The 24,872-nt window shown below is 46.9% G+C and overlaps 1 protein-coding gene across 10 annotated transcripts in view; it reads left to right on the top strand.

The window, feature by feature from the left end:
* Positions 1-24,872, top strand: part of NTRK3 (neurotrophic receptor tyrosine kinase 3) — a 195,263-nt gene that overhangs the window by 103,193 nt on the left and 67,198 nt on the right. The window contains exon 13 of one of the 10 annotated variants that reach the window (XM_068695407.1): positions 20,753-23,520. The exons of 7 other annotated variants lie outside the window; for them this stretch is intronic. In XM_068695407.1, the coding sequence (XP_068551508.1) occupies positions 20,753-20,871 (119 nt within the window). In that variant the 3' untranslated portion in view covers positions 20,872-23,520. Of the gene's footprint in view, positions 1-4,050; positions 4,685-5,073; positions 5,309-20,752; positions 23,521-24,872 lie in introns of those variants that run through there. 2 more of the 10 variants (XM_068695409.1, XM_068695408.1) reach the window with 2 other exon arrangements.

Genomic DNA, 24,872 nt, shown 5'->3' with positions numbered 1-24,872 from the left:
TGTTTAGCTTAGCTCTGTCTCCTGATGTTCAGGATTTGAATTTGCAAAATGGGTAATTATGAGTAGCTGGAGATCTTTGTGGTGAAAGACTGGTAATGTTTCTGAAGAAACATTTGGGAGGCTTGTTTTACTTTAACAGTAGTAATTAATTACTAGCACAGTGCATCAGATGCAGATTTGTTCCTGGATCTGCTCTCTGAAGCCATACTCAAATGCCATGGCACAGTCAAGCAGTTGTTCTGCTCCCTGGTATTTCTTGCCAGACAAACCAGGTCTCCTGGAGAACACCAGGCATCAGCAAAAAAAATCCAAATCTCAGTGGAGGAAACAAACCTGGGTGGCAGATCCCTTCCAGATCCCTTTCTGCCTCGCAGGGATGATGCTCAGCTCCCACTGACGCTGAGAAGCTCTGCTCCTGGGGCAAGGGGCTTGGTTTTGGGTAGGGGTCATTGGCAGATGCTGCCCCTGCTCTCCTCCTGCAGGGCTGAGTTTCCTCCTGGCGTGGTCTCGGGACCGCGACGCATCCTCCACGCGGGTGGAGCAGCCGTCCTTCCGTAGAGTCCTAATGAGGGTTTTTTTCAACCTCATTTATTACAGGCTGCCCTGACATAATTACATATTTGAAGTTAGTAATTACATGTATTCATGCTAATTAAGTAATTAGATATAATTACACCAACTGTAAATACATGGTAATCGGCTAAAAAGAAGTACTTCAGAAAAAAACAAGGCAAATCACACAATAAAAGCGCCATCAGCACTCTTTCACTCAGTACCCTGTCTTTATCTTGTATTTTCAATGCAGTTTAAAAGGAACATTGTGGTCATTTCAAAAATCATATTTTTTAAACAAATGGATTTCCTTACCTCTGCTTCTAATAGGACTTGGAAACAAAATGGCAAGGACATTTACAACTGTGGCATTTATCTTGCCACGGTTAATTCTTTTTGTTCGCCTAGTGTGTTTTATTCATCCTGGGCATGAGAAGCTGGAAACTCTGCAGCATTTCTATTTTTGGTCAGTTCGTGTTCCCATTTTCATCAAAAACAACAAAATTAAGCTGTATTCTGTTTCTTTTCTCTAAAAAAGAAAACCTAAACTACTGGTAGTGGAAAATGGATTTTTTTTTACCCCTAGGAATAAGGGCATTTGTCAAATATTATTCTCATGAAATATAAATGTGGAGCTGAGTGTGAAGTGACAGCAGCGCTCTGCTGCCCCGTGCCCAGCCTGGAGCCCAAGTACAGGCCTCAGTGCCTCCTTACAGGCCTCTGCTCTTTCTCCAAACTTCTCTTTTCCTTCTCTGTTCCCTAACTCAAAAGCCCCAGGCTCTTCTCCAGCAGGACCCGACGTAGTCTGAGACTCTTCTGCACTGGGGTTCCTCACTGCCTTATGGCCTTGTCCTTCAACATCCGACTGCCTGAGATACTTCTGGGGAATTTAATCTGAGCAGTTTTAGACTCATTTGTGTGTGCTCTGCTGCTACAGCTCTCCGTCTCCTCATTTGGACTAACAAAGCCTGGCTTTCTGGCTTGGGTCTGAGGAAAAGCCCTGACTTCAGCATTCAGCTACTGGCAGGTGGATGTGTTGGAGGTCTACACAAAGACCTTCTGCCTCCAAGTTTCCCTTGCTCCTGTTTTATGTTTGCTTCTGATAGAAACTGCTCTGAGCCCCAGGTGCTGACATGAACATCCTGCAAAGGATTTGGATGTTGAACAGAAACCCCCCATGCTCTGGCTGGCTGCTTCCAGTGCAGATGTTGCAGGCTCCTGAAGAAAAGCATGAGCAACAAAAGCCAACTGCTCCTGTCACCCCTGGGAGAGCTGACCTGTCCTGCAGCTGGCATCACCGTCTTGTCCCCTTCACTGGGCTGCAACACCTAACAGGGGCATTCGTGGGACTCGATCCAGCCTGCTCAACTCTCTTCAGCCTGCTCAGCTGCTCTTCCTTCTACTTACCTGTAGCTATTTTATACTCTGCTTCACTTCATCCAACCCTGAAAAAAGAGCAAGTGGAAGAAATATCCCCATTTTCCAGAACACAGAAGCCCAATCTACTTTAGCAGAAGTAGAGAGCTCATCTTACCTATTGCATTTATTCTTTGTATCGTAACCTTACGCTCAAGGAGTCAATCCTCAAACCTTTCTACCATGAAGATGCCACAGAGATGAGTTTTTCCTGCTGTCTTGGAAAGTCTGGCAATATCCATTTGCATATCTTTAATCTGCTTACCAAAAATGTTTGTGGCAACACCCTCAATCAGTGTGGCTGCCCGGGCTCCAGCCCTGTGCAGGGAGGTGGTGCTGGCAGCAAAGATGTGGTGGTGATGGCACATCAGGCAGGGACTTTCCTGGTGGTGGGGATTCATTAGGAAGAGAAGTCCTTAAATCAAGCAGAGCATGGCTTTGTGCTGCTGATGTTGACCAGCCGCCAGAGAGGCTGTTCTGGTGGAGGAAATACTGCCAGATACAGACATCAAGCAGTGATGCAGGACAGGGGCAGTGTTTTCTGATACACAACCATCTGCCTGCTCCTCTGACCTGAAATCTTCTCCTTGGGACACTTTAATCCCGAGGTCTGTAGGGGCGGCAAGCAGGGTTAGCCCACCTGGGGTGGATTTTGGAAGGGAGCCTGTGATGTGTCAGCTGTCAAGCACTGAACAAGCCAGGTGAGGAGAGGCTCTGAGCTGACTTCTCTTGGGTTTGGAGCAGCTCTAGCACAGTCCTCGCTGCCTGGCAGCCTTGTCCTAGCATCAGCTGGGTGGTCTGTTCCTGTACAGCCAAAGTGACGGGGCTCAAAGTCCCTCAGCCTGGACCATAACTGCCCAAGATGTGCATTATCTGAGGGAGGATATACACAGGTGCTCCTGATGGTCTGTATTGCCTCTGTCCCTTGTTCAAGCACTCATTGCTACCAGCACCCTCCTACTGTCCTTGTGGCATCCCTCAGCTCCCACGCACACGATGGCTGTGTCTTCAGATATCAGTGCTTCTCCATGTCCAGGTGCTCTCATTGACCCCGCAGTGCTCTTAAACCTGATAGAGGTGTCCTTGACAGAGGAAGGGGAGCTCTGTTCATCAGCCACTGATCCTCGTGCCTGGGACTGTGTCCCAGAAAGGCGAGAGAGAGGCACGGTGCAGCACTGCAATCTCAGGCAGTGCTGGTGCCAGTGGTAACAATAGAGGTTTCAAGAGTATTCTCCTAATGGTTCGTTGATGGCGTGAATTATGTTGTGGGTTGCTTTAAAATAGCTTGTGAGTGTATGTGCATGTGGGTACAGTTGTGGTACTGATTTCTTTTGGCCATCAGTTAAATGTTTATCTTGCTTTTAATGAGTTTGTTGTGGCTTATAATGCTTGGCTGCTGGGAAAGTTATCTGGAGGCTGGGGCACCTCTGTGCTGGTGGGGCCAGAGAGATGGGTCTGTGGTTTGCTGTGGTCCTGGCAGTGGGGTACCCCCGAAAGACACTGGGAGCTCCCAGAATTTGCAGGATCTCATTGTGACTTTTTAATCTAACCAGAGTGGTTTTCAGGTTTATAATCTAGCTCAGAGGTGCATGGGGAAATCATCGTGGTCAGACAGGAGATGTCTTCTGGTTAGAAGACTGAAAGCTCTCATTCTCTGTTCATTGTCCACTTAAATTACTTGTCTTGATTAAAGATAGCTGCTAATGTTTAGGAATTGGGGCAGGCTTGCACAAGAGCACACACGGCACTAAAGTTATTAGACAAAAAGTACAGCCCAGGATCCAGCAGGGAAGTTGTGTAACCATCAGGAGAGGGTAAAAAATAACAAACTTGAGTGCTGATTTTGGGCTAAACAGATCAAAATACTTTGTTCAATTCTGAAAACTGCTGGAAGACCCACATAATAAGATCATCTTCATTTAAGAAAAATGTAGAAATAGTCATTCTTGGTCGCAGGGTGTGTCAGGGGGAGTGGGATGGCTGCCAGCAGGGCTGGTGGCACGGGGGATGCTGATGCTGCATCGAGGTAGCGGTGGCACAAGTGGGTGCTCTTCTCACTTGCACCCTGCTGTGCTCCTGAAGGCCTGACCTTGAGCATCCCTGGTGCACCATGGTTTAGCATAAAGCAGGAGCCTTGTTGAATTCTGCATGATTTACTGATGCGAGCCGACCACACTGAGAACTCAGCAAACTCGCTGCCACGTGGAGCTGACGCGAGATTTGTGTGCGAGTGTCTGGAGGTGAAAAGTACACTGAATTCACAGTGTGTAAGGATTGCTCCCGATGCCCTGGCTTGTCTCCCATTAAAGCAAGGTTTATTGCATAATCCATTTTCACATTCCTGCACGCTTGTTTCTAACCAGGCTGCGAGTTACCTAATGCTGAACCCTGTTTGAAACTGCTCTTCACGCCCTCTCTCCCTGCCCCTACCTGAACAGATCTGTTTAAGAGACAGAAATAGAGACTCAATGAGAGCATGAAAATGCCTGTATGTACCACATCACCGCTCAGACTGTCCTGCTGTCCGCAGCTAAGCGTAGTCCGTACTGGGTGCAGTACCCCAGCCAGCGATGCTCTGCAGCTTGGCGTAGACTTTTGTCCAAGCTTGGGTTTGTGCTGATGGTGCAGCAGTTCTTCAGAGCAGTCATGCATCTGCAGAAATGTCACACCTTTCTTGCAGCCCTACTAACCTATTTTTCACAATGATTTGGAGCGCTGAGCCTAACGGCTAACACGTCTACTTATTTATATATATATTCTATGTGATATATGTTATATAATATATACATTTGGTCTTTTAAAAATATACCACTTTATAGCATTTTGGTACCTGCTCTTATATTGCTAATAGATTTAAAAAACTTTAACATTAACCTTCCCTGTCCTACTACTATATCTCCTTTTTCCCCTTTGCCAAAGAAAAGGGATTTATTTTACTCGTTTCCCTAAAAGCATCTCTTAAATTCAGGATGAGCAGTCTCCCTGACTCCTCTAAGTGTGACTAGGAGAGAAGGCAGCTATGTCTCCTAAGTTTATATGGCAAATTTGCAATTAGAAGAAAACACTGGAACAAAATGACTTCAGCCCTGGTCTCCCTTCCCCCAGCCCTCCACCTCCCTTTTGTAGGATTAAGCTGAGCTAATCCTCAGATGAGCAAGATCTTTGGGAACGCAAAGAAGTGAAGTAAAACCAAGGGAGAAGAAAGAAAAATCCTTCACACTCACCACTAATAAGGAAATTACTGGCGTCCTACATTATGAATTGGATGAATTTTTAATGGTTAGAAATGCAGCTGATTTATAATGCATCCATCCTGGACTGCGGGGCCTGTCGCCAGCTAATAAATAAATGACAGGGCCTTTGTATTAAAAGTATCAGTCATTTTACATCTCTGCACTGTAATTGATGTGGAACGCTGAGCAGGGGGAAACAATGGCCACCATGTGGGTGCCAAAGCAAAGGACCTGATGTCTCAAAACATACCTGAGGTCTCGATGCAGCAGTAGGCTGCAGCCCACTCTCCAAGCCTTCCCTTGGACCAGCCACAGCTTCTGCTCCGCCCCATTGCTCACAATCCAAAGCCAGAAAGACATAAAGAGCTTGGCAGAGGGCTCCACAATTTTGAAATTGTCATTTTAAGCCTAATTCTGGGCTGTGTTTAGTGTGCCGTTCTCTAGAACAAATTTGCCCCCGGGCAGCATGAGAAGCTCCATTTGAGGCAGCTCCCCAAGGCTCCCTTTCTGCGTTGGAGGGAGATGGGATGCTTGGTGCCCTGCGTTCAGCACTTTGCTCGGGATGAGGGCGATGGCACCGTCTGCTCTCTCGGTGCTACTAGCTACCCACACAGCTCAGAGGCAGAGATCAGCGTGAGACCATACGAATCCCACCACAAACGTTCACAGTGAGGGCTGCGTTAAAAATAAATCCTGGGCACATTCCAGAGGTGGGGTGGGACCGTCCTGTTCTCGTGCCAGATCCCAGCAGAGCCCAGATGTCAGGGGAACCTCACTGAGAGCAGAGCAGGGAGCTGAGCGTTTGGGAAGTGGGGTGTATTTGAGAGGTGGGGTATATTTTCTCCTGTTCTTAAAGGAGAGAAGGAACTTGGCATCCTGCTCCTCCACTGCTTCCTGGAAAGATGCGTTTCTCCTTCCAGCCCAACAAGGGGCTGCCAAGAATCTTCATCTCCATTTTATGGGTGAGGAAAAGCAGCTGGGAAGACATTGATTTGCTCAAGGTCATGCTGGGTTGCTGACAGGCAGCAGCCAGCCCCACGTTCAGCCTGCTGGACCTCGGCGTGTGTTTGAGACACCACCTGAGGTCCTTTCACAGCCAGGCTGGTGCCAAGTGCAGTCAGGAGTTTAGATGGACAAAATAGTTCTTGGAGCTGTACATAGCAAGTCAACAAAATGTGGATTCTGAACTTTTCCTTCTCCTTTCCAGGTAGATAATCTCTTTCCGCTTTCATGGGGGGCACGCAACAGCCTAACAAGTTTTGCTTTCTCTGCCAACTAATTCTGAAAAGATCTTCCCTAGGAGACCTCCTAGGAGCTGTGCTGACCTCATTCCACCTAGGCATTGCCTCCCGGCCTGCTTGGTCAGAGTTTTGCTAGGCTGGGAAGAAAAACAGTTATTTTTTACCTTGGCTTTAGTTTCTGGCTGATGAAGCTGAGCAGGGAGCCTGGGATACAAGCCTTGCTGCCCGAGGACAGCATCGCTCTCCAAGATACAGACTTTCATCTTGACCTGGAGGAAGGAAGTGCTTATTGGCTTATTTATTACATTTCCCCATAGTAGCGTAAATATTATATCCATGATAGATATGGATCTTATGAATAATATAGAGATTTGGACTAAGTAATTGCCATGCTTTTTAATACTAAAGATCCTCAGCATCAAGTTCTATTAATGATCTGTCTTGACATGGTCTCTGCAGAGGACAATTGCAAACCTCAGTTCCGTGAGAATTTGAGAAACTGGGGGAGAAATCCTAATGTGTTCATCCCCTCTGTTTCCTTTGGGACACTCTGGAAAGAGTATCCTGTCTGTCGGTTTATTTTTTTTCCTCAACTCTCCCTAGACCCTCCAAGGATGGGAAGGCCGAGTGAGTTCTGGGAAAACAAATCCCTTTTGCAGGCAGGCTGTATTGGGCTGTCAGAGGAGATGACTTCGGGAAGAAATGTAATACGAGGATCCTAGCAGCTCCTTGTGGTCACTGGATATTTCTGGAGGAGTAAAATGATTAGTTCCAATGATATGTCTGAATTTGGGTGGACATAATGATATTCTCTGTCTCTGCCCATGAAAGCCTGGTCTCTTTTCTATAGCTTTATTCTGAAGCTCTTCTTTCCACCTGCTCTCTGAAACCCTTGCTCAGCCTTGCTGCTGTGTGCTATTAAACAGGTGGCTGCATTATTATGAAAAACCCTTTCTGAAGTCCACTCGTTAATGCTTTGGAACCTTTGGGGATTAATTTAAGACGTTAATAAGTATTAACACCTAATACTTCTTTGTAGCTACATCACTGCTGGGGGCACAGTAGCGTGACAGCAATTGCGGGCTGTGCTGTGGCTCATTTTGAGCATCACATCACCATTTGCAGGGACAAGTAGCCTGGCTGGCTGCTCCCTCCTGCTCCCGAGCTGCTGTTCCCTGCAGATGTGCTGGGTGCTGGTGCTATGGCTGCAGAGCTGCAAGGCCTCTTTGAATTAATGGAGCTGTCTGAGAAGGTTATGAATGCCTTTTCAATTTCTTTTCGCCCACCCCCCAAACATAGCATCTCAAGCCTTGAATCAGCTTGTTAAGCTTTTTCGTTCCTCTCTTTTGGGCCAAATTTCTCTCTAAAGTCATATTGTTTCCTTCTTACACCATCACCCTTTAAACAAGGGGGACAGGGGAGACCCGAGGTCTCTCTACCTGCCCAGTGGCCCATGTTCTCACCTTGTCAGTCCTGGGGAATAAGAGAAGTCTTGCTGACCTCTGTGGGCTGTGTTGAGCAGGTAGTGCGGGCTCAGGTGTTGCTTTGCCGAAGGAATGGTAGCTCATTAACACTCTGTGCCCTGCAGATAACTTTTATTGATCAACAGCTTCTTAATCAAAAACTCTATCACAGTTTACTTCGATCATTCTTTCCCATCTCGTCATCTCTGGAGAATCAGGCTGGCTGAAGTTAATGTGCTCGTTACGCAGTGGGGAAACCACTGCCGCAAACTGGTATGTAAATCGTGGGTTTTAGGAAGCGTTGTGTCCTCCCTCCTGCACTTAGCAGGGTGACTATGAGTGCATATTCCTCCACTCAATGGGGAGGAACAGGCGCTGGGAGAATTGTGCTGAGCTGGGTTTGGACCTGCCTGGGTGGCAGTGCTTACATCCCAGCTCGTGTGGAGCCCAGGTCCCACATCTAGATCTTCTCTAGATCACCCTGTCGAAGCAGCTTTATGGATTGGCCTCTGTTGGTGATGGCTTGGGGGATCAGGGCTTTCCTACGGGAGACTGAGAGCTCAGGACAGCACGTTTTGAGACACGTAAGCTGGGCAAGGGAGGCAGGAGGGGAGTTGGGTGCCAAGCCACGATGGCAAAGTCTGTGTAGCTGGACCATGCCTCCAGTTTTTATTTTCTGATGATCCGTGTGCAGTTTATATATAGATGCAGAAGTGGTGACCTAAAGCAAATGTAGGACGCTAAGTCCCCTATCGGAACAGACCTCAGCACTCCTGAAATCAGCACCTGGAGTATGTTGCTGCTGGCTGTTTTGCTGACAGAGTGGGGGCCGTGGCTGGAAAGCTGCTCTGGGAATAGGGGCTTTGCTCTTTTGGAAAGTCAGCTCTGTGGGGAGGGGAAGCAAGGGAGCTGTGCAGGAGGTGGCAAAACTCTTTGCCAGCACTTGCTGTGCTTCTAATGGCAAGCTCTGAGAAGTGGCAACCCAGCCTGAACAAGGTGCACAGGGAGGTTTAGTGAGGGAAGCCTTGAGACAGGCATGCTGCTTGTTCCTGCCCCTCCAAACTTATGTTCTGGTTTTGTTTGATGTCCTGATGTGATTCATTTTCCTTTTGTCTTTTAATATTTGCAGCATAAAAACATTCTCCTTGATCCTATGCGCTATCACAGCTACGCATTCTGTGCTGGTTATGGTGTTGCAATGACCTAATTTGATTGTGGAGGGTCGTGTCCTGTATAATGTTGTCTCGTTTTCTCAGTAGTCAATACAAACTCAATCTTGTTTTCTTTGAAAAGAAAGGAAATGGGGGCAGGAGCTGAGCATCCCCAGCCAAGCTTATACCTGCAGCCCTCCCCTTGTTGCCTGGCTGTGAGACGGCGATGGCACGTGTAGTTCAGCCTGAATGGGACCTGCAGGCTTTTTTTTTTTTTTCTTTTTTTTTTCTTTTTTTTTTTTTTTTTCCCTGCCAGTACTGAAGGGGAGAAAGGATGGAAGCTCCAGCAGGGAAAGGCCCCCATTTATAGATGCTGGCACCTCTGATATGCCTCAAGGAGTCATTATCCCAGCAGGCTGGACTCTCTCTTGATGGAGCTTATCTCTGGAGGGGAGGGTTAGCTGTGTCTCCCCGTGGGACCCGGGTGAGTGTTTAGCTTTCTCATTTCACCTCCAATTAGCTGCTCGGTCCTTTGTACCTCCTTGTTCCACCTGCACGTGCCGCGCCTGCCTCCAAGACCCTTCACCTCTGTCATTTATGAGTAGCTCAGAGGGGAAAAAGGAGGGTCTGCTCTCAATTTGTGGTTCATTTGCATGCGAAAGAAGCGTGTCATTTCTGAAGTGGTGGCAGCAGCCTGGCTCTCCTGGCCCTGCTGGGCTCCTCCAGGGTGGTTGTGACAGCTCCATCAGGGCTGGGGCTGGGCGAGCAGTGGCAGGGCTTGCTCAGGAACTGGCAGTGTCGCTGTGGTTTTGCAGGGTGCTTTCAGAAGAAGGTGATTTTGCAGCAGCTCATAAAGGAAGTGTCAGTCCAGTGTTCGATCTGTAGGGAAAAAAAAAAAGGAAAAGAAATATTTGCTTTCACAAAATGGAAATTGCAGCAAGTACTTTGCTCTTGGCTTGTGGACCATCTCTGCCAGCTGGGAGTGCTGGTGTGGCAGCTATTTTTTGTGGGATTTGGACTTTCTTCCTTAGTTCTCAGGATATTCTTCATTTGCATCCCTGCCTCTTCCTGTCCAGTTGGGCATTCACTGGGCTTTCAATTAAAAATAGATTCATTGCAGTGACAGAGCAAGAGTCAGAGAGGCTTCGGCAGGCAAAACGGACCGTGATTTTGCAGCTTAAGATAGAAGTAGAGTTGAACACTTGAGTCAACAGTTCTGTGCTCCTGGTGTGCCACCAAGCAGGCTCCCTTGGCTTGGGCCAAGGATTCAGTGGTGGGAGGAGGTGAGGCTGCAGAGAAGCAGAAGCATGGCAGTGACCTGTTTGGCTGGGGAAGGACTGTGAAACCTGTACTGTGCGTCGAGGGCAGGGAGATGGGAGCAGGCTGGGCACTGGCCACTCACATCATCCTCCTTGGCAGGATACCAGCTTTCCATGGACCAAGCATCTGGCAAAAGTGAATCAATGCCCATGATTTGTTTGCACTTCTGAAATATTTAATCAACGAATCAAACACGAAGTCTCTTTAAGAAGAGACTGGCACGCGGCAGCTGGCTGAGCGTTGCAATCAATGTATCCGCTGCGGAATGCTTCCTGGAGAAATATTACATCCTCTCTCATTTACTTGATGATCTTTAGGGTGAATCAATCAAAAGATGCTGCGCACAAATAGTTCAGCCTGCGATCCTGTGGGTGTCCATTAGAGAGGCATTTGCTCCATGTTAATGGACCCGCTGATTAACAAACAAACCATTGCTTTTTAAATAGTAAGCTGTTACCTGATGGCGATGGTTAGCACGGGTGTTCTGCTGCTCCACCTCTCCTACATGTAACTCACATTCTGTGCCAGCACTGGGAACTGCTGCAACAAAACCCAGGTCTGCACGACCAGGGAAAAAAGCATTCCCATCTCCCAGGAGCAGGTATCGGAGGTGGATCTTTTCAGAGGGGTGGAAAGGACTGAGACCTTCCATGGGCTCAGTGTGGGAATTCGTCGCTGTGTCGTGTGCTCTGCACGCACCAGCCTCGGTGTGTGCTGACCTCTTGGGCTCCAACAACGTCTGAAGGTCTCACTCCGACATCCCCAACAGGTCAGCAGATCCTGAGGGATCAGGCTTGGGTTTTCACCAGGTTTAGGCCATGAAAGTTTTTATTTGTGTCTGTAAAAACTCCAGCCTGTTGGTGCAGTTGTACATTCATTTCTTTTCCTTATGATGTAGACGATTTCCAAGTTTCCACTTTCTCTGGGTGATAAATTTCCCATGCTGTAGCATTAGTTCTTGCTGTTCTGATGTTAGTGTGGCATGAAAACTCAGCACAAGGACTGGCATTTTAAGCATTGGAAGATCAGGATGGTCTCCATTGCTCAGATGTCTTTATCCATTGGAAAACCATGGCCATTACAGAGAAGCGATCGTGCTGCAGGGCTGACTGGCACAAAAGGACATGGGTGGTCACTGTGGCTTGTGCTCAGCCTTGTGCTGGCATTTGCCAGCAGCTGCTCTTCTTCTGCAAAGTGTGTTTGAAACCTCGGTGCTCAGCCAGAGGCAGCAGGGGCATCTGCTCCCCCAGCCTGGCGGTGCAAAGGAGCTGTTGGTGGATCTGGCAGGCCATGCATTGCTTCAGCCCTTCGGTACAGAGGGGACTGGTCCCCTGTGGCTCTTGTTTAGCTCGGTCCCTTTATTGCTATGAGCCAACTCACCCAGAGCCGTCCTTCCCACAGCTGGTGGGAGTCAAGGCGAGGAGGCAGTTAGTGGATTAGGGCAGCAGAGTGAAAACCATTTGGCGTTTCTATCCTGATTCTTCTGGGTGCCTTTAATTAGCATGATTGCTCAGCACACAATTTTGCCATGTTCTTTAGCTCCCCTGGTTAGAATAATTATTCCCCCAGCTCCTTTTGTTCCGATTCCTGATCGCTTACAAAGTCTCCCGTTAAAAGCCATTAAACCCGTAATGTAAAGCCAGAGTAAATGCTCGGCAGCGCTGTGCTCTCAGCCCCACACGTGCGTGCTCGCGGCTCCGTGTTCCTCCACTCCCTGCCACGTGCTCCACGTACACGCTACCCACGGGCCAGCCCACGCCTCCTGCACACGGCAGCTCCTGCTTCCTTCTGGCACCTTCTGGCAGCTCTGGCTTTGAGGAGGACGTGTCCTGCAGGGATGATAGGCAGGACTTCTGCCTTCTGCATGGTGGATAGTGGAGAAGAAGAAAGATCTTGGTTTTTAAGTACAGCTGTTTCCCTTTTTCTCAAGCATGCGGTCCTCTGGTGGAAGGAAAATGAGGTTTGGGCAGTTAAATTCCCAGAGTTTTCCGTGTTGCACTGCCTCCCTGTCCGCAGGTCTGAGAGCTCAGCCCCTTCTCTGCCCCTCGTCTGTGCTGAGATGTGATCGGCACGTACCGTGTTACAAGTGGGACAGACACAAAGGCTCACACGGAGTGATACGGTGTGAAATGAGATTGGGCTGCAGTGCTCTAAATGCCTCGTACGTTTAGGTGACTCAATGAGAGAGACTCAGTTTCAGTCCCAAAATGAAACTGGGTCAAAGACTGGTCTGGCAGTCAGGTAGTTTATTAAGCTTGGAGCTGACTGCCAGAGCAAAAAATTCACTGCTAGGCTGCTTGCTGGAAAAATCTTACAAGAAAGAAACCCTGGTCTTTCTCCCTCTGAATGTAAATGTCTCATTTGCAGACGCTGTGCATTTGGGGTTTGGCCTTCATTTGCTGCCCTGCAGTGATGTGCAGGACCTTCCTGCTCTGCACAGCTCCTTGTCTGCTGCAGGGAGGAGTGAGGGTCTTCTGGCACAGCAGCCACCAGGAGCTCCCCTGGGTGGGCAGTTTGGGGGCTCCCCACCCACCTCATCTCATTGCTGGCAGCAACGAAAAGGGTCTTTCTGTTTTTTTTTTTTCAGACCTTCTCTTGCAAAATATGCTGCGTTTTGTGTGTGTTTTGTGGGAGTGGTGCCTTTTCTCCTCTCCTGCAGAATGAAGTCCACCACAAATATCAGCCACTTTTTCAGTTGGTGCTACCAAAATTATTCCCTAGGAGCAGCACAATCCTAGCACCAGCCTTGTTCCTCTGCTTGATCTGGTGAAAGCTCAGTCCTGGGACTGCCCTGGGCTGCGTGTTTGAGAGCTTCTCACGTGTTGGCAGGTACCAAAACCTGGTCTCGAAGGAAACTATGGAGTCAGGATCTCCCCTCTCAAAAGCTTAGTAACACTCTTCTAAGATATTTTGGTGCAACTTGTTTTAAGAACCATCTAGTGGGGCAATTATGAAGGAAAGAAGAGTTGTGGTGGTAGCACTCATTTCCAGAACAATCAGCAGAGTAGGAGAGCCAGAGAAACATAGATGAAGGACTACAATATCAGACAACCCTGAATCCAAACAGACGAAAAAATCAACAAAACCTCATTCCTCGAGGCTCCCTGCTGCACTCACAGTGCTTTTTTTGCCCTCAGCTCATCCTCTTCCATTTACAACTCCTCTGTAGCGCTCTGTGCCTCCTTGCCTGCTGAGAGCTCGAGTGCTCCTCAGTTTCCATCCCTGATTTGCAAACTCTATTAAATCTTTCTTTCCCGAAGGAAGCTTCTCCTGACACGTCAGGCTCTTGGGCTTGTACTGCTCCTGGGCTTCCTGGAAGGCAGCTCTGGCCTTTCCAGATGAAGTCAGGTATTGCTGGAGCAGATGGCAGACTAAAGAGACCTGAGCGAGAGAGAATTTATTCTGGCCCTTGATCAGCTCCTCTGCCAGCCTCATCTTCACCGAGGAGCAGGAGAGCATCGTCGGAACCGTCTGGTCCCAGCTGCAGCCTGCAGAGCTCTGTGCTTTCCTACCCACCGTATGCATCTCCTTTGGTGTCTGCGCTCACGTCCTGACCATCTGGCTTTTCCAAGCTCTCCTATCCCCTTCCAGGCACCAGGTCTCTTGGACAGGATGGGACCCAGGAGCTGGGGCTGTTCCCTGCGCAGTGCTCACACCCTGGCATTGATTCCCCTGGGGACCTCGGACACACTTCATTCCCATCCTGTGCCACACTTCTGCCATCTGCGTAATGAATACAACAGCTCCTGTCTCCCAAGGGAACGAGCAAGGCGTAACAAATTAATGTTTATGAAGCTCTCCCCGGCTGAAAAGAAGTTTGTAACGAGGCTGTTGCTGCTCTAACTTAGGGGCTTCCTTTGCGGGTTGGCTCTTTGATGTGGCGATCTGCAGTACCGGTGGATCGGCTGTACAGTAATTGGAATTAATCAGCAATTACGGAGCACGAGCCCGACCAGGTTCTTTCTCGGCGGATGTTCATTGCTGAGCAGAGTAGTTGGTGGTTTCAATAGCTCCGTGTAAAACGCTCAGGGTAACTGCTGCTATCTGAAGCGGCTGGGGAACAGAGGGACGCGAATACCTGTCAGGCAAAGTGGAAATGAGAAGCTCTTGCAAAACGGTGCGCAGCTCTTAAATCGGCAGCACTCCGAGGGCCAAAAAGAAAAAAAATAAAAAGGAAAGTATTTGAAAACCAAAGCGATATGAAAATAAGGTATTACGTGTTGGGATGGGATCTTTGATGCTGGGTCCTGTGGGCTTTGTGGAGTTCAGAGGCGGAGGAAGTGCATGACTGTGAGAAATGGGGATTTTAGGGAGATTCTATTGATGCTCAAGTTGGTGAGAAGTATAGAGGGGAAGGCTCTGTGATGTACTGGTGCAAGCACAGATTGGGACAGGGGCAGAATAGCCTGACAGCACCCAGGATGTAAGCTACCACCAAGCTCTCAGGCACTTGGAAACTTTCCTGCAGCTTGCTCTCATGGTTAGCATGGAAACCTCAAGAGTTTTGCCATGCAGGGCTGTGGGTGTCATGATGGACAAAATAAGGCATCCTCTTTGCTCAGAAACCTTCACTGACCCTGTGCAATTTATCTGAGGTGAGAATAACCTCTGTATGTTGTGGTGGAACTTGCTGGGTGCCCAGCCTGTCCCCCTTCCCCGGTCCTCTTATAAATAATTCCACATACTCTGGCTTCAATCTAATGAAAACAAAACCGAGGAGGCCCAACTGATCTGGCTGCTTTCCATCATGCAGTGGGCCTCTGAGTGGCTTTAAATAGCTGCACCTCTGTGCAGTCTAGGGGAAAGCATTGGCTGTGCCTCTGGACAGGGAGCGTAGCTTCAGCTCAAATCACAGGGCATCTCAGATGCTGCAGCAGGCTTAAAAATAGCCCTTTTATTTTGCACTTTGTCTTAAATAGACATTTTATTTTTTTCTTCCTTTTTTTATTTATTTTATTTTATATTTTTAAATTTTATACCCTGGTAAGCACTTTGGGGCTTTTCCTAAGGGGAATTGTTGGGGAATCTTGGAGCTCTGCCTTCTGAGCTATCAGGCTACATCGTTTAGTATCTTGGAACTCCTCCATCCATGAAGGAGTTCCAGAGAAAACAAACTTGTGATCCCAGCTAATATAGAAATGGCTCACATTAACGGCAGCAACAGCAGAAATGCTACGGATGCTGGAATTCCTCCGACCGAGGGTTTAACGAGTCTTACACAGTCCTACAGAGTTTATTGCACGGAAAGCCATGAGCACTGCCCTTTTCTCAAGGAACATTGTTCAGCTCTTGGGTGTCTGCAGTATTGTCCTATCCCTTCCTGCACTATAGGTAAGCACAAGAGAAACTTGTGTGGAAATAGGATCTTCTGGATCCACTTGCTTCTGCTGTTTCTCTTGTTTTTAGCCCATCTCTTCCCTTTCATGTCCTCAAAAACATACACAGTGCCCCAATCCTCTGCTCTTGGTTTTGGGTTGAGGTTGATGAAGGTGCCACAAACCATAGCTAGAGCTCCATCTTGCACATCCCCAAGAGGTCTCCAGTGGTGTGAGATCTCACTGACTAAAGTGGGAGACTCTAAGCTGTGAGGTTAAGCCATGGAAAATGAACAACAATACAAAGTGAGCTGCTCTGGAGGGGGATAAGGACCCTGTTTCTATGAAAATGAACAACCATAAGCACATCTGTAGCTCTGAGGACCTCTCTGTGAACCTTATGAGAGTTGTCGTCTACTTGAAGGTCTGCTTGAGGTCTGCATATTGGTGTGAAATTCATCTGTGGGCTAAAATGTCTTGCGGTTCTTCACTGTGGTCAACAGTGACGAGCTGGTGTGAGAGGAGGGCCAGGCTGTTTGATGGTAGAGGAGATGACGTGCTTGTCTGCAGCTGAGAGCGCTGGGGAAAAACTCGTGGTGTGCCTCTGCCCGGCTGCTGTGACCTGCTTTGTCGTGGGAAGCAAAGCCTCAGGCTGGACTGCTTCTCGCCCTGTTAGATGTTGGGGGGGAGAAAGAGAAAGGATTTTGTATCAGAGCCCTGCAGATGAACCCATCCATGGCAGGAAAACTGGATTGCTGTGTTGCTTTCCCCTTAGGTACAGATATATCGGTCCTGGCTTTCACTAGATGGATGGTTGTTTCGTTCGCTCTGGATGTGGTCCAGGCTTGACGGTTTTCATGCCTCCTCTGATGCTATTCATACTTCATATCTGTGCATAGACAAAGATAATGTACGCTGGTGGTGGAGTCTCCTGTTGCTTTTCCTTTATATCTCAAATTGTGCTGTAACATAGAAGAGACATCAAAGCTCTGTCACCCTGTCTGGATAGCAGTGTTGTGTTTGGCCAGCTTGTTGCCCCTAATTTGCTATTTTTAATTAATCCATTCTTGCCAGGCATTGTATGACATTCCGTTACTTTTCTCATCCATTCCCACAGCAATTTATGCTGCTTTTTTTTTTTTTTTTTTTTTTTACTAAGAGCAGTTTCCACCCATGGATTTCAAAACTGGGCTGCCCCACTCCTGCCGCCATGGTGGATGGGGCTGCCGTGAGTTGTGCATCGTTTCTGCGTCATTCTCTTGCCTTCTGCACGTCCCATTCCCTGATGCTCTTATCATCTGGCCTGGAGCAATCTCAGGCAAATGTTTGAACAGTTGCAATTTTACTGGAAAGCAAACAGTGATGGTGAGGTGAAATTTTCTTTCTTGTCTCCTTAGTCTTGCTGTAAGTCAGTGCAGGCAGGGTGTTCCTTGCAAGGTGCTGTCCATAGCACCTTGGATTGGGTGTGTGCATGGGGTGGAGTGGCTGAGACTCACCAGTCAGGGTGTTGGGAAACTCAAGACGGCTCTGGAGGACTAAGTGGATGGCCAGGGTTGAAGACAAAATCTGATTGCATGGTTTGGTTGCCTTCAATCTTCTCGTCCTTTCATTGCCACATCCCCCAGCCTGCTTAGAGAAATGCCCCATGTGCTCTTTCCATCTCAAGCTGTTAGAGCTGCACAGCAAATCTGAGCTCATTCCTCCTCCCCTGTTCTCCAACGCTCTCCATACATTTACTCCACTCCCATACCATGACTATTAGGAAAGACAGACAGCATTAAGTTTTAATATAAAATGCGGTCTCCCTAGAACAGGGACAAGCACAAAGTTTAATCTGTCAGACCCTTCCCAATTTTGTAGGTGTTTGGAGTGCTTTTGCTTTGAATCTACAGTGGTTTTCTATTTTTTATTTTTGTCAGTTTTTTTTTTTTTCTTTTGTTGTTTTGTTTGGTGATTTTTTTTTTTTTTAATTTTTATTTTTTAACCTCCTCACTATTTTCAGACTTTATATATAGGAGTTTCCCTCCAAATCGGCAACCAATATCAAAGATAATATTTTTTTCCTCCCAGTTTTCAACTGGCACTGACAAATGTGAAACTTCACAAAAAGAATTATTTTTAAGATTTCCCCAACCTTCCAAAAAGGTGAATGCTTTTTTTTGTTGTTGTTATTTTGGGGTAAGGGGGAAAAGGGGCAAAACAAACAAACAAAAAAAGCCCATTCTTTAAGAAATTTCCAAGCTACTTTTTTATGATCTAAAAGCTTTAATAGTGGAAAGATTACATTTGTCATTGCAGAATCCAAACTCTGAACCTATTGAGATTCACCCATTCTAACCCCGGACATCTCAGTGAACATCATCCATCTCACATCTGATAGTGAAACGTAGCAAGAGCCTTGTTGGTTTCTGCTCCATACAAGAGAATGGGGGTGAAAGTAGCAGTACAGTATGGGAGATAGCAGTGAGGAAAGAGGAATGATCAGTCAGGCAAGAAGCATGTTTGTTTTTTCAGATACTTTGGGAACTTTAATAAATCAGGAGAGAATGCCAAAATGCTTCATTGTTTTCCCGAGTCATCAGTATGTGCATTCAGCCCCCTAGCTTCAGAAATAGAAGCTGTCCTCCTGCCACATTCCTCATTGTCCCTCACTACTCAGCATGTCGGTTGTAGGATAACCTCTACCCCAGTCCCACCCTGCAAACACCCTGCCCTAACAGAGGTCCCTGCAGCTGGGATTCCAAGCTTAGTGTTGACAACCAAGAGCGAAACCCTTGGCATTCCCAGCCTTAACTCTTGCTGATCTTTCACACGTCCCTTTGCCGAGGCTGTGTGTCCCCAGTGGGTTTTTAGGTCTGTTGCACGTGGTCCAGCAGAAGTGGAATTGCCTTAATTTAGCAGAGCTTAGAAATGCAAAGAAAATAAAGCAGACAGGAGTGCTCCTCTGAGATACTTGATATTGTTGAGTATAGGCTTTCCCAGCTATCCTTTGGCGACCATAAAGTATATTTATATTATGAAAAACAAAACAGGATAAATAGTGACGTTCAGGGATGCCATGTTTATTTGTCTCCCAGTGGCTCTGATAAGAAATGGACTAGTTTACATACACTTTTCAAAGCATCAGCACTTTAAACTCTGCTTTGGCTCTGAGAGTTGAGCTAGGCTCTTTCTCACTACCAGTGATATTTCAGCACTTGGAATTTGCCTATGAATCTTGTTCATGACACATGAACTGAAGCTGAGCCTGTCTTACTCTCCCCTGTGGATTAGTCCATCAGGGCCACTGAGAATAACAGATAGTTTTCCCCAAACAAATTTAAGCAGTTCCAAACCAAGCAAACAGCTTTAGTCTGCATCCTCAGGTTCATCAAAAGAGGTATGTGTCAATGAGCTGATGGAATAAGATAGTACAGAAAAGAAAGAGAAATGGAAGGGTAATAGAAATAATAATAATAAAAAAAAATCTGGTTTAGATTAATTTTCCATTCCTAGGCTAGTGGAAGGCACTTTTCCTATTGCAATCAATTCACAAGGACATCCAGGCTGCTTCGTGCTGCCCTACTAATGCCAGACTGGGGCTGACTTACCTGATGTGTTAAGAATCCTGTGACAATATGAGGAACAGGAACTTTTCCAGATTTTAGAGCAGTCACGTAGCTAAGGAATCTCATTAATTTTCTTGGAAAAGCCCTTTGGGCCCATAAGAATTTGGGACAGATTAGAGCAATACCATGGCTGCTGCCATGTGTGCCTTGGGCCTGGCATCTCAATGGATTTGCATTGAGGATTTTGAAAACTGGTGTAAAAACCGGTTATGTTTTACATGCCTGCCCTGAGCCAAGAGCTACCTCACTGCAGCTTTAACAGCTACCTTCAGTGACATCTGCCTGCTCCTGCTGTGTCTCATCCCATTCCACTGGGATGGCCTCTGTTGTAGAAATACTAATACGAATGGGTGTCTGAAGAAGTAATGTAAAACTGATGAGCTGACACCTGAAGACAAACCTGAGTCTTTTCTGCAAGAAACTTGCAGGATTTAGCACAAAAATGGGATGAGCTTAGCAAAGGAGGATTCCCTTCTGGGGTCCTATCCAGGGTTCCACAGCAGGTTTGCTCGCTCCAGCCCAGAGAACTATTCTCTCACAAGTCCTGAATATTTGCATATAACTTCAGCAAATAATGTTCATCTTCAATAGTAAAGAACATCTAATGATTTCTATACTAATATAGACGTTCTATACTAATATATGTTTTCTAAAAACATGCTAGTAGTAGGTGTCCCTGGTCATAACATCCCAACGCAGGAACGTTATGAAGAGATGGTTATTACTGTCCTTGAAAACATTGTCTTTGCTCACGAAGTTTGCTGTGGCTGAAGGAAGGTGGATGCATGTGTTTTCTGCTCCACTTAATTTTCATCTGGACAGTATTTTTGGAAAATATTATACCTTCAAATTAGTTCTAAAGATGTGAGGTTGTCCAAGAAGAAGATGCCTCCAGCTTGCCAGGTTTCAGGGTAGATGGGACAGCTGAGGCTAGCTGAGGAAGTCTCATTGGTTATGAGAGTCAGGTCTCCCCAGCCTCATAATAGTACTCTTGCTTCAGAAATGTTAAGCCATACTAAATAAATAATCAGAGAAGTGTAAGATATAAGAAGGATCCTCCACTTTCCTCACTCCCTGCATAGACGAATGGGTGGACTAGGTAGGAACTAGGACTTTTCCACCCTTGGTTAGTTGGAACCTCTAGCAGAGAGTTGTTCCCAGTTGTCCATCCAGACTGCTTGCATGCCCCTTATCCTCAGAGCACTCGTGCCTGCATGCACCAGGTGAAGTGATTGCCTGGTCCTGGTGGAAAGAGAGAGCGAGATAGCCCTGCCCAGAGAAGGCATTTTGGCTTTAATTTAACTGCAGCCGTTTGCTGGTTATTCATTTGGTTCTTTTTTAATAATTACATGTGTGTCGATATCTCTCTCTTTTTTTCTAGTTTTGCTCTTTTTTGTTTTTTCGTTTACTTTATTTTGCTTTTTTCTTTTTTCTGTTTTTTTTCCCCCTTTAGGTTTCAGAGAAATTATGTTGAATCCAATAAGCCTCCCTGGACATTCCAAACCTCTTAACCAAGGCATTTATGTTGAGGATGTCAGTGTTTATTTCAGCAAAGGACGTCATGGCTTTTAAAAACTCCTTAAAAGTCCCTGTTCTGATGTCAAGTTTATAGGCTGTGCCCTCAAAATGGTGGGAAGCAGTAAGCGTGGTCTGTATGGATTGAGGTCTCCTCCTAATAGGACTCCACAGCCCTGCCTGTACACACGTTAAAGCCAACTGAAACTGTGGTTTTCTGTCACCAGATAACAGGGCTGTTCTTTCCTCCAATGGTCGCTGTGTTCGTTAAATATTCCTGCAAGGCACAACAGCAGCAATGAGAGCAAATAAAGAAAATTAAACTCAATTGAAAGGAGTCATCCTAATAACACAGTAAATAATTGTACTTTTGCTTTAAAATAAAACACAAAACAAAACCAACCAAGCCAACCAAACTGACATCTTTAGTCATGTCCTCCTCCCTGCTTGGAGTTTTCCTTGTAAGCTTGTGTCTTCGCAACACCCAGTGAATGCCGCCATCACCTCTTACTGTGGCACTGCGATGGGAGGTCTCCCAGAGCGAGCTGAGGCGGGAGCCTGGAAGAAACTAAAGCAGAACGAAGACTTTTGGTAAGAGAAAAGGCAGCCCCGCTCCCAGTTCTTGCACAGAAAGTAATGTTGGAAGGAATAATAACGGAAAGAAAATCTTGCTTCTCTGATGGGAAGAGGATGTGGTTATTTTTGAAGTGCACATATTCTAGGAGGCTTTTTTTTTGTCTGTCTGTCTGTCTGTGTGTTAGAGCAGCTCGTTGGATCTGACTATATCGTTGTCGTGCTCTGGTCTCTCCCTGCTGCTTGAATGATGAGCTTTATCTGAGGAGGTGCCTGGACTTCCCGCATGGATGGAGAATCCATAGCGCAGGAGGGTCCGTGTCCTTGCCAGGACTAGGGCAGTAAGCAAAGTGGAAAAGCGTATCAGGCGCACGCAGGTCCCAGTTGCTGGGCCTTTTCCAGCCCCATTTAGCTCTTCTCTGTATTTCCACCCAAGTAGAGATTGATTGTAACCCAGTCACGTTCCCAGAACGATCAGCTCGAGGCAGACCAACAGAAGGGGAGGAAAAATAAGTATTCTGTTGCTTCTTCTGTGGCATAAACAGGAATATCGATCTTGTTCTCTGGCCGGTATTTGTATTCTCTCCCCCTCTCCCTTCCCACTTTTGTCTTACTTCATCCAAAGCCTCTCAGATGGAAAAATAAACCCTTTGATCCTGTCCTCAAGAGAAGTCAGCTGCCCTCGTGGCAACTTGCAGGGTTTTCCTTGGACTCTCTGGATGTCACGTGTACGGGGAAATACAGATTTGCTCACACATATCAGTGAAAACCTATAAGCAAAGAGGATTTTCTCTAGAGGAAAAACAAAATCCCGAAAGCTTCAGGTTTGGCCAGATCCTTTTCGGAGAGGAGTATTGAACCAGGAGCTTGCTCACCAGCCACTCAGCTGTGCTTGCCTTCTCGGTGGCCTGAGATGACCTTATCACACCAGGGATGTCTGCAAATCACCAGCCCTGAGGGGTCGCTGCCACTGGAAAGAGTCCTGGTCTCTGTCCACCAGAATTGGGCAGAAGCCTCAGAATGGGATGTTCTGCTTCTCCCTGCCTTTACACGTGCCCTACGTGAACCACCCTGGAGATGGCCAGGAGGTTTTTTAATCAGCTTTCTCATAGGGATGTCCCCGGGAATGTTCCATTCTCTTGCTTCTTTTCCTGGTTCACTCATTCAAAAAGGTAAAGTGCAATAGAAGAGTACGGGAGAAATGGTGGCAGATTGCTTTAAGTTAACGGACGTGCCGTAGGGGGGCACCTGCGTTAGGACGAGGAGGCCTGGTTCAGGTTGGATCACCTCAGAAACCACGACCAAACTTCAGCAATGTTTCCTGCCCGCATCGGAGCTGGAAATGCGAGAGGTGCACCGCGAGAGAGGAGCCGCGGCCATTCGATACTCACACCTCAATTCTGCGGATTCACGGAGTGAGGAGGAGCTTCGCGAAGCGTGCGAATCACTGGGTGCTTGTCTGAACTGAATTCCCCACCTCCTGGGAGTCGCCCACCCGACCTGGGGATGTCTCGTCCGTCTGAACTGTCTCCTCTCCCTAGCACTGTTCAGGGGACTCTGCTCTCAACTGTGTATATCAGTCGTAGAGACACATCCATGGGCCTGAACCAGAAGCCTATACCCAAACACCCTAGCAGAGGAAGGGTTGAATTTTGCAGCTCAGGTCCATCTCTGCTTAGAAGAAATCCTCCAGACCGTACAGTATAATTTAAAGCAGTTCTCCCCACTGTGATCGATGTCTCAATTTGTTTAACACCAGTTACAGTCTCTGGTTCCTTACTGCTGAAAACGAAAGCCAGTCATGGCCGTTTCTGATCGGTGGCTTTAAGTAGCAAGTCTAAGGATGTTTTTTTTTTCTTTATCTTTTTCTTTTTTTTTTTTTTTTAAATTTTATTTTATTTTTAATTATTGTAAATCATTACCTCATTTTCTGTCAATGAGACTCCTCCATCTTTGAGCATTCTTATCTTGCCATAACTATCATCCTGTGCTAATGGGAAATGGGACGGTCCCTTTTCACAGAGACTATAGGGGTGTTCAATGTCTAGTTTCTTAATAAACACTTTATTTTCTAACGAAACAGCTGCATCAGGTCTCTTCTTTGAAGACAAAATAAATAAACATTCACAATGACACGTCCTATAGTCCACTTCTTCATGAGATGATCCACGTGTGGGAAGCCTGGTTTGTTTGTACCTTCGGGAGGGTGCAGAGGGTGGGATTTACGGCTGTGATGTGAACATTGCTCAGGTGTGGCTCTTGCTCCTGTATCTCTGCTGCTGACCTCAGTTGATAACCTGTTGGGTTTTGTAGCTCAAAATGGTCAAGGTAGTTCTGCTGGGAGATGGTGGTAGGGTTTTTCAAGGCAAGTTTCGGCACTCAGTGGAAGGAGTTTTATTAGGAGCCTTATCTCTCAGGGATCTTGACACTAAAAGGTTGATGTGGCTGCAGTGCTCATTTCAGGACATGCTGTTGCTGCTTGGCTATGCAAGTTGCCCTCTTGTTTGCGTGTTGGACTGTTGTCCCTTTATTAGGGACAATTATCCTATTAAACTAACATGGATGTGTGTGATGTAGAGGCAGTGGGGTGCCAGGTGAGTAGCAGGCTTTGGTTTCTCCTTGGCTTTCACATAAGGATGGTTGGGTGCTCCAGGAGTAGGGAGGAGCTGCTTTGCAGTGTGCAGGGCTTGGCTCGAGGATGTGTCTTAGAGGCTGTGGCTCGTGTCTGTATTGTCACTGGGATAAGTCATTTCTGTGACTTAAAGCTTCTGTGCCAACCTGCAGGTGACGGTGAGCATAAGGCTGGGGACTTGTTTGAGTTGATGTTGGTGGATGGTGCTGGAACCGTCATGGAAAGTTGGTGAGAATTTTGATGAGCAGGACAAGAACATGTTCCAGCATCTTTCTGTTGCTGTAACTTCTTGGCATGAATTTCAAGCAAACATCTCAAAATGACACTGAGTACATTTCTGCTTGTTTTTCCCTTCGGATAAGAATGTCTCTAGAAGCAATGGGGTGTTGTTGTTCACAGGATGGATGATGGCTGAGATCTTTACCTTTTTAGGGATTTATGCAATGCCTGGGATGAATGTTTGTCTCCTGATGTGTATACAACCTTATACGTATGCTGGCCAGCTGAGATGTGTTGGATTTTGCTTTTGTTTCCCTCTCCTTTTTCAGCTATGGGAAGCAAACATGGGTGTTGGAAGCTCTGCTTTGTCTTCCGCACCACTCCAGGGTCTGTTATCAGGTCTCACAGCCCAGCAACACTGCGAACAAAGGCTTGATTAACCAATTATGTAGGCTGCTGGTATTTCAGGACAACTGATTCCTTGGGTATGAGTTCCCCTGAAGCTTATGATGCTCAGTTCCCAAGGAGATAGTGTAACTATGCTCTGGGGTTCTGTTATGTATTGTGGAGGGGTTGGGCACTTGTTTCACCTTGTGCTTGCTTCTTGGTCATCTCTGTTGCCTGAGGTACCTGT

The sequence above is a fragment of the Anas acuta genome, chromosome 12, assembly GCF_963932015.1.
Source record: "Anas acuta chromosome 12, bAnaAcu1.1, whole genome shotgun sequence".
In the NCBI taxonomy this organism is placed as follows: Eukaryota; Metazoa; Chordata; class Aves; order Anseriformes; family Anatidae; genus Anas; species Anas acuta.
Note: the sequence above shows the minus strand (reverse complement) of the source record. Positions and strands in the feature narration are given on the sequence as shown.